Source organism: Neophocaena asiaeorientalis, unplaced genomic scaffold, assembly GCF_003031525.2.
Source record: "Neophocaena asiaeorientalis asiaeorientalis breed wild unplaced genomic scaffold, Neophocaena_asiaeorientalis_V1.1 scaffold184, whole genome shotgun sequence".
Classification (NCBI taxonomy): domain Eukaryota; kingdom Metazoa; phylum Chordata; class Mammalia; order Artiodactyla; family Phocoenidae; genus Neophocaena; species Neophocaena asiaeorientalis.
This window is the reverse complement of record NW_020185325.1, coordinates 7388926-7404580: the sequence shown is the minus strand read 5'-3', so window position 1 is coordinate 7404580 and position 15655 is coordinate 7388926. Positions and strand designations below refer to the sequence as shown.

Genomic DNA, 15655 nt, shown 5'->3' with positions numbered 1-15655 from the left:
AACCCCCTTGGCCTGACTCTTTCTGCGCCAGCTGGAAGTGCGCATCATAGCGCGCGGTGGGTGGGTTGCCCTGCTCCCTCCCACGCTTAGCTTTCGGCCTCTGCCGTCAGACCCCCCCAGAGCTGGGAAGAGTTATCACTTTCTGGATCTCTCGTCTACTGCATTGGCCCCTGCGTTAACGCTCCGTTGTGCTACGGCCAGTGAGGCTGCGATTGTTCCAGCGCCCCGGTGCGAGGAGAGCAGCTCCTGCTCTCTGCGGACCTGGCAGGAGGGTGCGGGCGGACGCTGCAGGCAGAGTCTCCGCGTGTCTTTCCTCCTCCTGGTTCTCCCCGCAACCCCATCCGCATCCCCCGCCCCCTCCTTGCTCTGCGCTTTCTCCCGGGCTGCGGGCAGAGCGCTCCATACAGCTGCAGCGCCCGAGTCTGGGCAGCCTGCGGGAGGCACACACGCCCACACCCACTCCGCCTGGCCGCATCCTTGCCCAGCATGTCTGCGCTTGAGTGGTACGCCCACAAGTCCCTGGGCGACGGCGTCTTCTGGATTCAGGAACGCTTCTATGAGTCTGGCAACCGCGCCAACATCTGGCTGGTGCGCGGCTCCGAGCAGGACGTGGTGATCGACACAGGCCTAGGGCTGCGCAGCCTCCCGGAGTACCTGTACTCCTCCGGCCTCTTGCAGGACCGCAGGGCCAAAGAGGATGCGGCGTGCCGGCCACTGCTGGCTGTGGCCACCCACGTGCACTTCGACCACTCCGGCGGCCTCTACCAGTTTGACCGGGTGGCGGTGCACCACGCCGAGGCCGAGGCGCTGGCTCGCGGGGACAACTTTGAGACCGTGACCTGGCTCTCCGACAGTGAGGTGGTGCGGGCGCCGAGCCCGGGCTGGAGGGCCAGGCAGTTCAGAGTGCAAGCGGTGCAGCCCACCCTCATCCTGCAGGATGGTAATGGTCCCTCACGGGCGCGCGTTCTCTCATTAAGGGAAGGGACTGGGGAGAAACTGTCCGAGGGGTGCTTGTTGCACACCTTCTTGGCTGTAAGGTGTCACATCGCAGAAACACTACTTCTGTTTCTCCCTTCCCTGAGTCAAAAGCCCACTCGACCATAGAGTCTTTGGAAGGCCACTGCAGCCTTCCCTACCAGAGACAAGCTCCGGCACCTTGTAGTAATGCTGAGTACTCGACTGAAAGCCGGCCCCACCCCCTAGTCAGTTTCCTGTGTAACGTACGGTATGTAGTAACGCTATAGAGACTTCTGACTAGGATTCCCATTCTTTTCCCGAACACAAGTCTGACATTTCCAGGCACTTTTCTAGCGAAAAGACTCTTAAGGAATGGTGCCTCATGGAGAGTGCATGTCATGTTCTATGCTTTTGAGAACTGCTGACTTCATCGGCCGGGATCGAACAATTCCCACCTGTAGGCTTAGAAAGCCGTTAGAGAGCAGTGGTTCTAATCTGCTCATGCATCTTTATCTTTCAGATAGGTTTCTGTTCTTGATGTTGCCTCACAAGAGAAAAAGCTTGATTGTGAATATAAGAAGTAGAATGTGTCTGAGTCTTATGACAGCTCTCTATTCTGGTTGAAAGCAAGGCCTGAGAAAGGTTAATAAGGAGGCTATTTCCCGTAATGGTGAAGTATGTGGACTAATGCTTAGATAACCTTGGGCCTCTTTGGCTCTGTGAAAAGCAGGATGGGGTTCAGAAAGAAACTAATGGAATAAAATAGTGTAGGGTTCCAGCCCTTCCAACCTCACACAGTCACTTAAATAATTAAGCCAGTTGGTCACAGCAGTGATATTTGTATATTACTTTCTTTTTTGTTTTTAGAATGCTTCTGTTGATTTTGTCCTCACAACACATTTGAAGTGAGGCTACTGACCCCCAATTAAATGGCTTGTCTAGAGTCCACAGAGCAAGATACAGATAAAAGCTAGGATTGCAACCCAGGCACAATAGATCAAAGCATGCAGATCATACATAAATCCTACCCCATAAATATATTATGGTAATTCTGAGTAGGAGGTGAAACCCTCTTTCCTTTCTATCTTGAAACTCTTTTATTTGCCAAATTAATTTATTAAACCGTTCCCCTACGAGGCAGAAAAATCCAGTTGCTGCAGTACAATAAGTCTCACTTTTGTGACCAACCAGTATGACAAATAATGAAGTACTTTACAAAAATGAGTTCATCTTACAGATGAGATCTTGATCACTTGAGGCATAAGAAATAGAAAGCAAGATTCTATACCTCACACCCCACTTAAACAGTCTTTTCATTAAAATTTTAAATCTAAAGATTAAAAAAAACAATGGTTTAGATGGGAGTCTTACATTACCTGACAATTTGAGATGAAAGAAAACTAAATTTACATTAAAGGTACTTTTAATTGCTGTATTTCTTGATGGAATTGATACTTTTAGAGGTAGGATTTCCATGCAGTTGATGGGTATTCAGACTAAATTAACACCCAGCCCCCCCCCCAAAAAAAGTTTACATTAGTATTTAAAATATATTTAAATTGTCTAAATGAATAAATGACTTTTGATTTATTTACTTTTGCTTCTGTGCCAGAAATAGGAAATGATGAAAGAACGATAGGAATTATTGTTTTATAGATGAAGAATCCACACAGGCTTGAATATCATACCTGAAGTCACATAGTAAGGGAAAGAGCTCGGACTGGAAACCAGGTTTCCTAAATCCCAGTTGATGCTGGAATTACAGGATTTTGGAGTTGCAAGGAAGCTGCAAGCTACCTTGTGGTGCTTTAAGCCTTTGAAAGTGTGAAATGAAAGGTTAATATTTACTAAAAACTTTGAAGGTGGTAATACTGTGTTAAATTAAAAATTGTTTTTCATTAGGAGCTGGATGTCTCACCCTCTCAAGTAGTATCTAATATCCTCTTTTCTCAGGAATATTAATTTCCTGTCTCTTCTGAATGGTGTGGCCTGCTAACTTGATATTATCATAATCCAGGTACCTGGAAGGAGATAGAAAATATTTATATTAAAAACTCATACACAGTTACGTACACACAAACCGTACATACCTAACAGCATGAAGTCTTCGTTGTTTTGGTTAGAAAATAAGGAGGCTGAATTCATTAGCTTATTACATTTCATTTGGTGTATTGATGACCACCTGTCGTGGAGAAGCATAAATCCATGCAGTGTATCACTAACCCAAAAGCTTACTTGTGTATAAGGGACAAGGAAGACAAGGGGAGATCATCATCCAGTGCATGCATCATTTTTGATGGAAAAACACCTCGCCCTACTAATAGTGAAATCATATCTTCCTACAAGAAGATAGCAATAAACCCTAAACTGATACAGCACATTCTTCTTGAATGGGCACACATCATTCTGCCTGTTTTTCACAATAGGCAGGCATTTTGGCCCCTACTGTACATGTTTAAACAATTTTCCTAGAGTCATCAAGATACTAGAACAGTTGTTTCAGGTAAACTTAAAAATCATTTGGGGAGGTTAAAAACAAAAACGGATTCCAGAAAGGTAGCAGATTGAACGAACACATCTAATTTGACTCCCTCTCAAAATCCCACTAAGATTACAGCAAATGCACCATGGTTTGTCTATTTGTTTTATGTATAAATCCACATTGAGGTTCTGTTTTGGATGCTGGAGAGTAAATGTGATGACTGAGTTAGCAGTTTTATCCTATGCCAGCAATAGAAAATTGAGAGCCAATCCAGTTTGCACTGAGACTTAAAAGGCTCAGGAATTAGCAGTAGCTGGTACCTTAGTTGGGGCAAAGGGAAGAAAACTAAAATAAGTAGAATTGGTTGAAAGCCATTTAAGAAGCTGTTAAAACTCTGAACTCTTCTCCCTAAGTGAATGCTCCTCTCCCCAGAGTTAGTTTGTTCTCTGTAAAGGGGTTTCTTTTTTTTTTTTGGCTGCGCCATGCAGCATATGAGATCTTAGTTCCCTCACCAGGGATTGAACCCATCCTGCAGTTGAAGTGAGGAGTCTTAACCACTGGACCACCAGGGAAGTCGCAAGCAAAGGGGTTTCTTGATTGAGGGATGCCAAGTACTAATGAGCTCAGGAGTTCAGATGGAAAATAGGGATAAGTGTATGTGTATGTATATATACAAATGAAGATAGATAGATAGATAGGTAATATATATGTTCTTTACTAGTTTCCCAGAAGAATGAGAGTCAGGCCATTACCGCTCCCCCCACCCAAGTAGGAAACTAGAAGAATCTTATCTGGAAAATCTGCCCAGCCCTAGAGGAAAGACTAAGATGCTGATTCCTAAGTAATCCTTGGCTTGAACTTTCTACAGTGAAGCCTAGATCACCAGGCCCCATGCATGTGCTTCAAACAACTTTTTCATTATCCCCCCACTCTTAAACAGACAACCAAGCATTATAAAAAATCTGAGAAAATCCTCTCACGTGAAATCAAATACTAAAACAGCGTAAAGCAACTTGAGAGGAGAGGGCAATCATTAATATCATCAGGGGATAACAGAATCTATTGCATTCAAGATATCTGAGAGACAACAGGATGCCTTAAAAATAAGCAGCAGACAGAACAATATTCACACTCATAAAAGAACTCTTGGAATTTAAAATGTCAGAAATTATTTAGTAGAATATCTGGAAGATAAAGTTGAAAAACATACAAAAGGAACAAATAGGCAAAATGAAAAGTAGGAGAGAATCAGTAAAGGACCAGTGTGAAAAATCTGACATTGGAATAATAGGAGCACAGACAGAGCAAATAGAGAAAGTAGAGGAAAAGAAACATAGTAGAGAAAATTCAAGAAAATATCCCATGATTAAGGGATGTAAATTTCCAGATTGCAAGAGCCCACGGAGTTCCCTGCACAATGGATGGAAACACATCCAACCCAAGGCACATTATTATAAAATTTCAGAACACTGGGATCAAAGAAGAGTCTATGGGCTTCCAAATTTAAAGAAAAAAGGTCATCTAGATCATAATGGCTTTGGAGCTAGAAAAGAAGAGCTGTACTTTATCTGACTAAAACTGATTTCCAACTTAGAATTCTAACATCCCTTCCACTATCAATCAAGTTCTCAAAAAGTCCCGCATGCTATTACTTAGGAAGATACTAAGATATACCTTTATCCTGTTTACTCCTTTCAAAATAAGGGAGTAAACCAAGAGGAAGCTATGGAGTAAAGGAAACAGGAGATCTAATGCAAGAGAAAGTTGAAAGGAAGCATCAGGATGATGGCAAAGGATGACACTGACAACGATAGAACCTCAGGCACAGAGTGTTCCAGATCTAAGCAGTTGAATCATTACTCTTGAGGGGTGAAAGGATGAGAAATGTATATATGTGTGCTGATGGTAGGTGGACAGAGAGGAGTAAAAAGAGCTACTAAAAATCCTTATATTTCATAGTGGCAGTCAATGGACAACATCTAAAATTTAAAAACCAAGAAATGGTAATACATGAACGAAATCAGTAGAGTATATCTAATTGGGAAAACAAGAAATGGAGTATAAATATTATTTACATAACTATATCTAGTAGAGGCAACTACAAGAAGAAGTTGCTAAAATTGTTAAAAGTTGTTGTCTCTTGGGAGCAGAATTGGAGATAGAGCCAGGATGGGGCAAAGAATATTTTAAGCCCTTCTGAAGTATTTTATTTGAAATATGTACATCTAGTTTGTTGATTAAAAATGAAATAAAAATTAAAAATTGGGGATGCCAAGATGGGAAAGGGTATTTGAGAAGCCAAGAGAAGTCTAGTATGGTTGGAATCTGGTGACAACTGGGTTAGCGTGAGGGCTTGGAAGGATAGTGTGTGTATATATATATTTCATATATATTTATATATGATATATGTATGATACATTTCATAGGCAGTTTTGGTTCTTATAAGAGAGGTCTTGGTGAAATTATATGTGAGCATTATAAGCATAAGGGAGGCATTTATAAAGCCATAGGGTAATGGAGATCTAGAAATATTCAGTCACTATGGCCTTATCAATTGCTTATTGTTGGTATCCATTTTGATAGGTGGGTGCTTATGTCTTATCTGTTGCTAAGTATTTTGAGTATAACCTTGCCTTGAATATCAAAAACCCATAAGACTCTACCCCTCCATCGGTAATTCTCTAGAGCTCCTTTTTTAGCATCAAACTTCCCTCATTCCTTTCCTTTCTGTACATTTATTAAACAATCTGTCTCCAACAGCTCTATTATTAAATCAACTTAGCTATAATTTCCTTCACCTTACTTGCCAATCATACAGGAAATGGCAGTGGTTTGTGATCCCCGAAGCACTTTAAATCTGGAACAATTATCCTGTGAAGGAATCTGGCCCCTTATGACTAGAATGTGGGGAACTTCGGGAGTGAGTACCTGATTCCATTTTAATGTAATTTTTGGATTCAAGGCAAGACCAGAACAATCCCTACTCCCATCCCGGGCCCCACTGATCTGTTTTGTGTCACTATAGTTTTGTTTTTCTGAAAATTTTCTACAAATGTAATCATATAATATATTTTGTGTCTTTCATTTGGCATACTGTTTTGGAGATTCATCCATGTTGTTTTATCTATTAATAATTCCTTTCTATTGCTGAGAAATAACTCATTTATGGATATAACACGTTTTATATATTCACCTGTTGAAGGAAATTTGAACTTTCTAGTTTGAAATTGTTATGAGTAATGCAGCATGAAAATTTGCATACGAGCCTTTGTGGTGGATGCATGCTTTCATTTCCTTGGTAGATAGCTAGAAATGGAATTCCTGGGTTGTATGGTAAATGGATGTTAAATGTTTAAGAAGGTGCCAAACTGTTTTCCAAAGTGCTATACCATTTTACATTCCCCAGTGCAGTGTATAAGAGATCCAGTTTCTCCACATCTCTGTCAATGCTTGATTCTGTCAGTCCTTTTGATTTTAGCCATTCTAGTGAGTATGTAGTGGTATTTCATTGAGGTTTAATTTGCATTTCCCTAATGACTAATGACATTGAGCATCTTTTCAGGTACTTATTTGCTATTCAAATATCTTCTTTGTTTAAGGGTCTATCAAAATCTTTTCTCTTTTTTAAAAATTGAAAAATTGTTTTCTTATTGAGTTGTAAGTGTTCTTTATATATTCTGAATTCAAGTCCTTTATCAGATATACATTTTGCAAGTATTTTCTCCCAGTGTGTGGCCTGCTTTTTCATTTTCTTAATGGTATCTTTTTAAGCAAGGAAGTTTATAACTTGGATGAAGTCCAATTAGTCTATTTTCCTTATGTTTTATGCTTTTTGTGTCATATCTAAGAGCTCTATGACTAGCCCAAGATCACAAAGATTTTCTTCTGTTTTTTTTTCTGGAAGCTCTCACATTTAGGATTATGATCCATTTTGAGTTAATTTTTGTTAATATTGTGAAGTAAGGGTTGAGACGTGCATATTGTTTATTTGCATATATATATATATATATATCCAAAGTATTCCACTCTAATTTGTTGAGGAGACTATCCTTTTACCCAGTGAATTATCTTAGTTGATACTTTTGTCAAAAATCCACTGACCATGGGCTTCCCTGGTGGCACAGTGGTTGAGAGTCCGCCTGTCGATGCAGGGGACACGGGTTCGTGCCCTGGTCTGGGAAGATCCCACATGCCACGGAGCGGCTGGGCCCGTGAGCCATGGCCGCTGAGCCTGCGCGTCCGGAGCCTGTGCTCCGCAACGGGAGAGGCCACAACGGTGAGAGGCCCGCGCACCGCAAAAAAACACTGACCATATATGTGAGTGTTTTCTTCTGGACGCTAGTCTCTTTCAATGATTATGTCTATCATTTAGCCAGCACCACACTCTCCTGATTATTGCAACTTTGTTAGAACTCTTGAAATTAGAAAAGTCCTCCAACTTTATACCTCTATTTCAAAATGGTTTTGGCTATTCTAGGTCATTTGCATTTCCATATAAATTTCAGAGCCAGATTTTCAATTTCTGTAAAAAAGCATGTCAAGGTTTTGATTGAGATTCTTGAATCTATAGATCTACACTGACCATTAAAGTAGTCACTAGCCACATGTAGCTATCTAATACAAATTTAAATTAATTAAGATTGATTAAAATTAAAAATTTAGTTCCTTGTTGCACTAGCTTTATTTCAAGTACCATTAGCTACACGTAGCTGGTGGATACCATATTGGATAATGTTGGTACAGATAATGTTGTTCCATTATCCTAGAAAGTACTATTAGACAGTGCAGTTATAAGAAAAACTGGATTTAATTACCAACCTAACAGCTTTGAGTCTTCCAATTAATGGATATGGCATGTTTCTCCTTTTGCTTAGATCCTCTTTAATTTCTCTTGAAAGTGTTTCTGTAGTTTTCAGTGTACAAATATAACAAAACACCTTTTTCATGTGCAATTGAAAAGAATGTGTACTTCACTGTTTTGGTGTAAACTATTTTATATATGTCAGTTAGGTCAAGCTGGTTGATAGTGTTGTTCAGGTCTTCTGTATCCTTACTGATTTTCAATCTACTTGTATTATGAATTATTCAGAGAGGACTATTCAAATCTCTAAGCACATTTGTTGAACTGTTTATTCTTATTTTAATTATGTCAGTTTTTATTTGAAGAATTTTTAGTCTCTATTTTAGGTACATATGCATTTAGAATTTTTTTTCATGTATTGACCTAATGTATAGCCTCATAAAATGTACCTCTTTCCTCTAGTAATATTCTTATATAAAAATCCATTTTGTCTGACAGTATTGCCACTCTAGTTCTCTTATTGTTAATATATTTTTTTAAATTAATTAATTTAATTTTGGCTGCGTTGGGTCTTCATTGCTGCACGCGGGTTTTCTCTAGTTGTGGCTAGCAGGGGCTACTCTTAGTTGCAGTGCACTTCTTCATTGTGGTGTCTTCTCTTGTTGCAGAGCTTGGGCTCTAGGCACACGGGCTTCAGTAGTTGTGGCGTGTGGGCTCGTTAGTTGTGGCACACAGGCTTAGTTGCTCCATAGCATGTGGGATCTTCCTGGACCAGGGCTCAAACCCGTGTCCCCTGCATTAAGTTAAGGTGGATTCTTAACCACTGCACCACCAGAGAAGCCCTTATTGTTAATATTTATATGGTATAATTTTTCAAACTATTTTTGTCTTTGATTTTATAGTTCCTCTCCTGTAGACTGCATACATATCTCACTTTTTAATCTAGACTGACACTCTCTGCCTTTGATTAGAGTGTTTATCCCTTTCATATTTAATATAATTATTGATATGGCTGTATTTAGGTCTGCCATTTTGTTATCTGTTTTCTATGTCTCATTTCTTGTTTATGTCTTTGTTTTTCCTTTATTTTCTTCTTTTATGTTAGCAATTCCTGATTATTACACCATTTTAATTTCACTATTAATTTTAGCTATATTTCTTTGATTTTTTTCTGTATATGTTTGCACTAGAGATAACAATATGAATATTTTAACTTATTATGATTTACCTAAGTTAGTACTGATTTAAATCCAGTAAAACAGCAATTTGTATTCATATAGCTCAGTTTCCTCCCCACTGTCAAATAACTGGGAAGAGTGTGAGATTTTACCATACTTGCAGGTTAGTAAGTTAGCCTGCCCCAGTTTCATGGATTCTGACAGAAGACATGAGGTTCCTGGGTCAGAGACTAAGAACAGTTTATTACAGCAATACCAGTAGCCAGAGCATCATCATTTGTACCGATTCCTCAGGTCTTAATTTCCACGGAGTGACAAAACAAAGGGCAAAAATATAATACTGTTCATTAGAGCACCATTCATGAATTGTGTCACCAGATACTAGTACAATGGATATTCTGAAAAATGAGGTTTTTGGTCAAATAAATTTGCGAAACTATACAGCCACATCTCCCTTGTGTATATCCACAATGTACATTAGCATATTAAATGTACATTAGCATATCTTGCTGAAAAGAAAGCTGCTTAATTTTCTTTGAAGGAAGAGTTTTCAAAATTATTTGACCACAGAATCTTCTTTTCTTCTTTTCTTTTATATATTATAACAACCAGCAGAAATTGTGTTTCACTGTTTACTTTGGCAAACACTGGTCTAGCAAACAACAGAAGTGAAATATAGGCAACTTATTTTAAATCATCAATAAAAAGTAGGTATTTTTAAAATAAAACTAAAATAAGTTCATCCTTCCCAACATCTTTGAAACTGTTGTGTTCTTCTATTCTTTAAGTGATTGAAGTCAAATATATAACATGTTTATCTGTAAATTCTGTTTCCATTTTTAGGGGATGTGATCAACCTTGGTGACAGACAGCTCACTGTTATGCACATGCCTGGTCATTCTAGGGGCAGTATTTGCTTACATGACAAAGACCGAAAGATTCTCTTCAGTGGAGACGTCGTGTATGATGGATCGCTGATTGACTGGCTCCCATACAGCAGGATAAGTGACTATGTTGGAACCTGTGAACGTCTGATAGAATTAGTGGACAGAGGTCTGGTAGAGAAGGTGCTTCCTGGGCACTTCAATACCTTTGGTGCTGAAAGGCTTTTTCGATTGGCTTCTAACTATATTTCAAAAGCTGGGATATGTCACAAAGTTTCTACTTTTGCCATGCGATCTCTTGCAAGTTTAGCCCTACGTGTAACAAATTCTAGGACCTCACCCTAGTATTTAATTCTATAAATTAATACAATTAATTCTGTGTTGTTTAAAATAGTGACCACTTTAAGAAGTGCTTTTTTACTACTATTATGTATTAGAGGAAAAAAACGGTTGAGAATGAATAAGCCAAAAATGGAACTTCTTAATTTTTTTTCTTTTTTCCAAATAAGAAACCACTTAAATAAGATTATAATTTGCCAAAGCTTGTAATTTGCCATAATTCTGTAATATTTGTTCTAGAAATGATATAGAGGTATATGGGCAAGCAAGGAGGCATTTTGCAGTAAGAGAAAGAACTATCCTTGTGTCTCATTTCTCTCATTTTATTTCCTAGATGACCTAGAAAAAAGAGCATAAAGAGTTTTATGTTTATACTCTGAACTTGATATTTTTAATATATTATTTGAAGATAAAGGTTTTGGGGTTTAAAGTACATTAGAACTGAAAACTTAAACTAACATTTAGAATGACAGCTAAAACAATCCATTGTTATGGTACAGAATTTTTTTTTTTTTTTTGCCTCTCACTGTTGTGGCCTCTCCCGTTGCGGAGCACAGGCTCCGGACGCGTAGGCTCAGCGGCCATGGCTTACAAGCCCAGCCACTCCGCGGCATGTGGGATCCTCCCAGACCGGGGCACAAACCCGTGTCCCCTGCATCGGCAGGCAGACTCTCAACCACTGCGCCACCAGGGAAGCCCCTATGGTACAGAATTTTTATGCTTCATTTTATTTATTCTTAATGTAATTATAGTGTACATTATGTGTTATGTAATTTTACGTACAAAAAGTACAATGAATTTTGTTTTATTGTGAAGCTTTAAATATAAATTGAAGAGTGCTTCAGTAAAAAGAAACTACTATATATTGTTGTTTGTTATTATGTAAGTGTAATACTTTCAATTGTAAAAGTGAAATTCAAATGTCTGTAATCTAACTATAAATTGTCAGATTTCTCAAAAGGACACTGTCAGGCAAATTTGAAAATATACACATTAAGAGTAATTTTAAAATTATATCCTATTTTAATAATAACAGCTATAATAAACAAAATTTTTCTTTTTAAATAGCAGCTTTAGTATATGTGTCATATTTTATAGTACCAAACAACATCCTAATATAAACCATTCTTTTACTTAACATAACATACATATTTGCCACAGAAGGCTTTTCAAAGCAATTGCAAAATGTGCATTAGATATTGACTTAGAGTGAATTGCCTTTTTTATCCTGATTCACAACACCTATTCCTGTTCAGTATTCTTTGTCTTGAATGAAAAGAAGTCTACATTTATAAAGATATAGGAAAGATTATCCCACTATTTAGTAAAATGTTTTAGTTTGGTACTCTTAATAATTTATTGAAAAGCCTTTTGGAATATTTCATGAGGGTTTTTTAAACAGTTTTTTCACTGCCTTTTTATTATTGACATAGCCTAAACCAAACTCAGATAGCTTTGGAAATCAGATTTTTTAGTATTAAGAAGGTCCAGCAATTTTGATTTCTGAAAAAATATGAAACTTTTCCTACCCAACACCCCACTCAGGTTCTTTAGTCTTTTATTCATTCAACACACACACACACACACACCCCACATGCATACACACAGTCACATACATACATGCATACATTGTGCTAAACACTGTGGAAGCTTAAAAAGTCAGAGACTATATCCTAGCTGGAAGTAGAAGACAAACAAAACTTGAATAATAGTATATGCAGGTTGAAGTTAATACAAATTACACATGAGTGTCAGGGACATAAATGGAGGGGTGTGAAGTTTGGTTAGGGAAAGGTTCCTGGAGGAGGAGTTTTTGAGTCAGATTTGGAAGGATGATTTGTTGGGTGGTGAGGGTAGAAAACAAGAATGGGGTTATTTCTGCATCCTCAGTGCTAAGAATAGGGATGAAAGTATTGCTGTCTAGAGTAGGCTATTCCTTGTGTCAATTCAATTTTCCGGTGTCTCAGATCTTCTAAACACCAAGCATTTAGCATGAGAAAAATGGGTCTGTGATTGTGTATATAAGAATCATCCTTATGACAGACAAACTACTGCCACATGCCACAAAATGAACTTACTTAAAATCAGCAAGGAAGCCATGGTTGTTGAAATGAAGAATATCATGGGAATTTCTCTATGACAGTCATTCAAGGCAGTAGGTCTGTTTTAATTGATAGTGCAACATCAAGAACATAGATTTGGTTCAGGGCAAGTACAAACTATATCACTTAATGAGCCTTAAATATAGCCATTATTTTTATATCAATAGCACAAGAGAAAACCCAAAGTCCTTAACCATTGACCATTTAATCATATTTTAGGACTTTTTAAAAAAATCAGGTTATAGTAGGCACTAAGTTTTATTGAAAAATATTTAAACCTGATGAAGGCTTTCCTTATTTCTTAAAAGTGTGATTTTTTCAAAGCACATTGCACATTGATTTTATTTTTAAATTTCCCAGTTTTTTTTCCCGGTTTTTCAAATTGTACCAAAACATAAGACTGTGATATTTTGCTATGGCTTCAATGTGGGTAAATTAGGGAAAGGATGTATCATTCATTTAGTGCCCATGCTATGCATTTTAAAATAGGCATTATTTAATTTAATCCTGGCCCCAGTGCCAAGAAGTAATTGACCAGCCTAACACAACTTTGGACAAAGCTGGTAACTGAACATAGGTCTGTCTGCCTCCCAAGCTGAGCTCTTTCTCTTATACCTGCACAATAACATAAAACTGGCAAAGTGTATTTTTACTTCTCAAGATGCCACATGTGCCAAGAATAAATCAAGTGATGTTAAAGCATAATAGCATATTTTAAAGAAGCTTTGAAAATATATATTTTCATCCTGACAGTGACCCTTGTTGTAATTTATGGTTTGGGGAAATAATATTATGTAAGTATAATTCAAAGTTGTCAAAACCTAAGGCATTTAGAAATAATTTTTATTATTCATTTTGTTAATAACTTAATTTTTGGAAATTCAGTTTCCTTATTTGGTGTTTCCTTTTAACTGAGAAGTCTAAAACAAACAAAACCTTGTGTGTTATCCTGATATAGTTGAATAAATGATTATGTGTCGTTGTTCTTATATGGATAGTAATATGAATGTGACATGCACAAATTGTCCTCTTATAATTTTCAGATAAGTGTAAGTGAACATTTATGTGATAACTATTAAAGTGGACATTTTATTTCACTCTAAAGTTGGTATTTTTTATAATGTTAGCAAATTTCCATTTAATGTCTTGCAAGGTTATTTTCTATGTGAAGTGCAGTTTTGAAAAGCTTGTAATAAATAAGCTGTAAATCCCTAGGCAAGGATAGAGAACCCAGAAACTGAATAATACCTGTATAAGCCTTAAGTAGTTAATAAATATAGCATTTCAAATAAGTGGATAAAAGAGGGACTATTTAATATATATTTCAATTGTTGATGTGGGAAAAAAGGCCCCTGCCATCATAAAAATAAATTCCAAATGGATTAAACATCTAAATGTAAAAAGCAGAATCACATGTGTATTGAAAGAAAATTTTAATCATGTTTAAGACATTAGGATAGGGAAGATCTTTTCTATATAGAAACAAAAAGCAAAACTATATCAAAATTTAAAGTGTCTTAGAACTCGGATGTCATAATGAAAGTTAAAGAGGGAGAGAAATTTAAAAATATTCCTAACTTGTGTAACAGAAAAAAATTTTAAAACAAATACAAAGCATGCCTACAAATCAACAAGAAAAAGGTAAACTAATGTATGGGAGGAAAAACCTTTCCTTTACCCTCTTAGATTCTGAGGCTGGGCCTGAGAATTAAACTTACAAAAGAGATTAACAGGAGCAAAGCATACAAATTTTTTTTGACGTTAGTATTTTTACATGTACACAGAGGTTAATATATATGAAATATAAACCCAAAGGAATGGATAGGCTTGAGCGCATGTATACCATTTTAGCAAAGAATGACAAACTGGAGAATGATGAGACAGGAAAAAGGGGCTTGAGCTAGGGTTGGTAAATTGTGGAAACTAGTGAAATACAACTTTTTTTTTTTTTAATTTTTGGCTGTGTCAGGTCTTTGCTGCTCGCGGGCTTTCTCTAGTTGTGGCAAGCGGGGGCTACTCTTCATTGCAGTGCTAGGGCTTCTCCTTGCGGTGGCTTCTCATTGCAGAGCATGGGCTCTAGGTGTGCGGGCTTCAGTAGTTCTGGCACGTGGGCTCAGTAGTTGTGGCTCGCAGGCTCTAGAGCGCAGGCTCAGCAGTTGTGGCGCACGGGCTTAGTTGCTCCACAGCATGTGGGATTTTCCTGGACCAGGGATCAAACCCATGTCCCCTGCATTGGCAGGCAGATTCTTAACCACTGTGCCACCAGGGAAGTCCCAGGGTTATTTTAATGGATTTTTTAAAATACAGATTAATCTTGATGTTGGATCCCTATCTCCAGTGATAAGAATGTTCTCCTCGTCCTCGTACAGGGAGGGCATCTTTCTCAAGGGAAATTTTATGCCCTGCTTTGGGTAGTAAGGGGGAAGTCAGAGAGCCTTTCCTGTATTTGCTTTTTCTCAATTGCCTTCAGCTTAATCAGCATGCCACAGTGATATATTTTGGGATGGCATGTTCTGATACCCTTCACTACCTATTAGAAAAATGGGTAAATTATATAAACAGGTTATTCACAGAAGAGGAAATACAAAAGGCCAATAAACATAAAATTATCCTGAACCTCACTAGTAATCAGGGAAATGCAAATTTAAGCAATGAGATAGTTTAACCAGATTGAGAAATGTGGAGGATATGGAGTGTTGGCAAGGGTAAGGTAAGTGGATATTTTCCTGCTGTGCTGCTAGGAGTGTAAAGTCCTCCAGCCATTTTGGGGGGGCAATTTTGGAGTGTGATATGGCACATTCTGATTTTGGGTTAAGAATGGCAGGTATAGCACACCTGAACTTCTGCCCCTTTCCGAAACTCAGTAAAATGACTGAGTTTGCCAGAAAGCCTTTTTTTGTTTTTTTTTTTTT

The 15655-nt window shown here is 37.9% G+C and overlaps 1 protein-coding gene across 1 annotated transcript; it reads left to right on the top strand.

Annotated features, from left to right (window-relative positions):
• Positions 1 to 46: 46 nt before the first annotated feature.
• MBLAC2 (metallo-beta-lactamase domain containing 2) lies at positions 47 to 11166 on the top strand. The gene is made up of 2 exons (XM_024734360.1): positions 47 to 940; positions 10262 to 11166. The coding sequence occupies exons 1-2, from the start codon at positions 487 to 489 to the stop codon at positions 10645 to 10647; spliced, it is 840 nt and encodes a 279-aa protein (XP_024590128.1). The 5' UTR covers positions 47 to 486; the 3' UTR covers positions 10648 to 11166.
• Positions 11167 to 15655: the final 4489 nt, after the last annotated feature.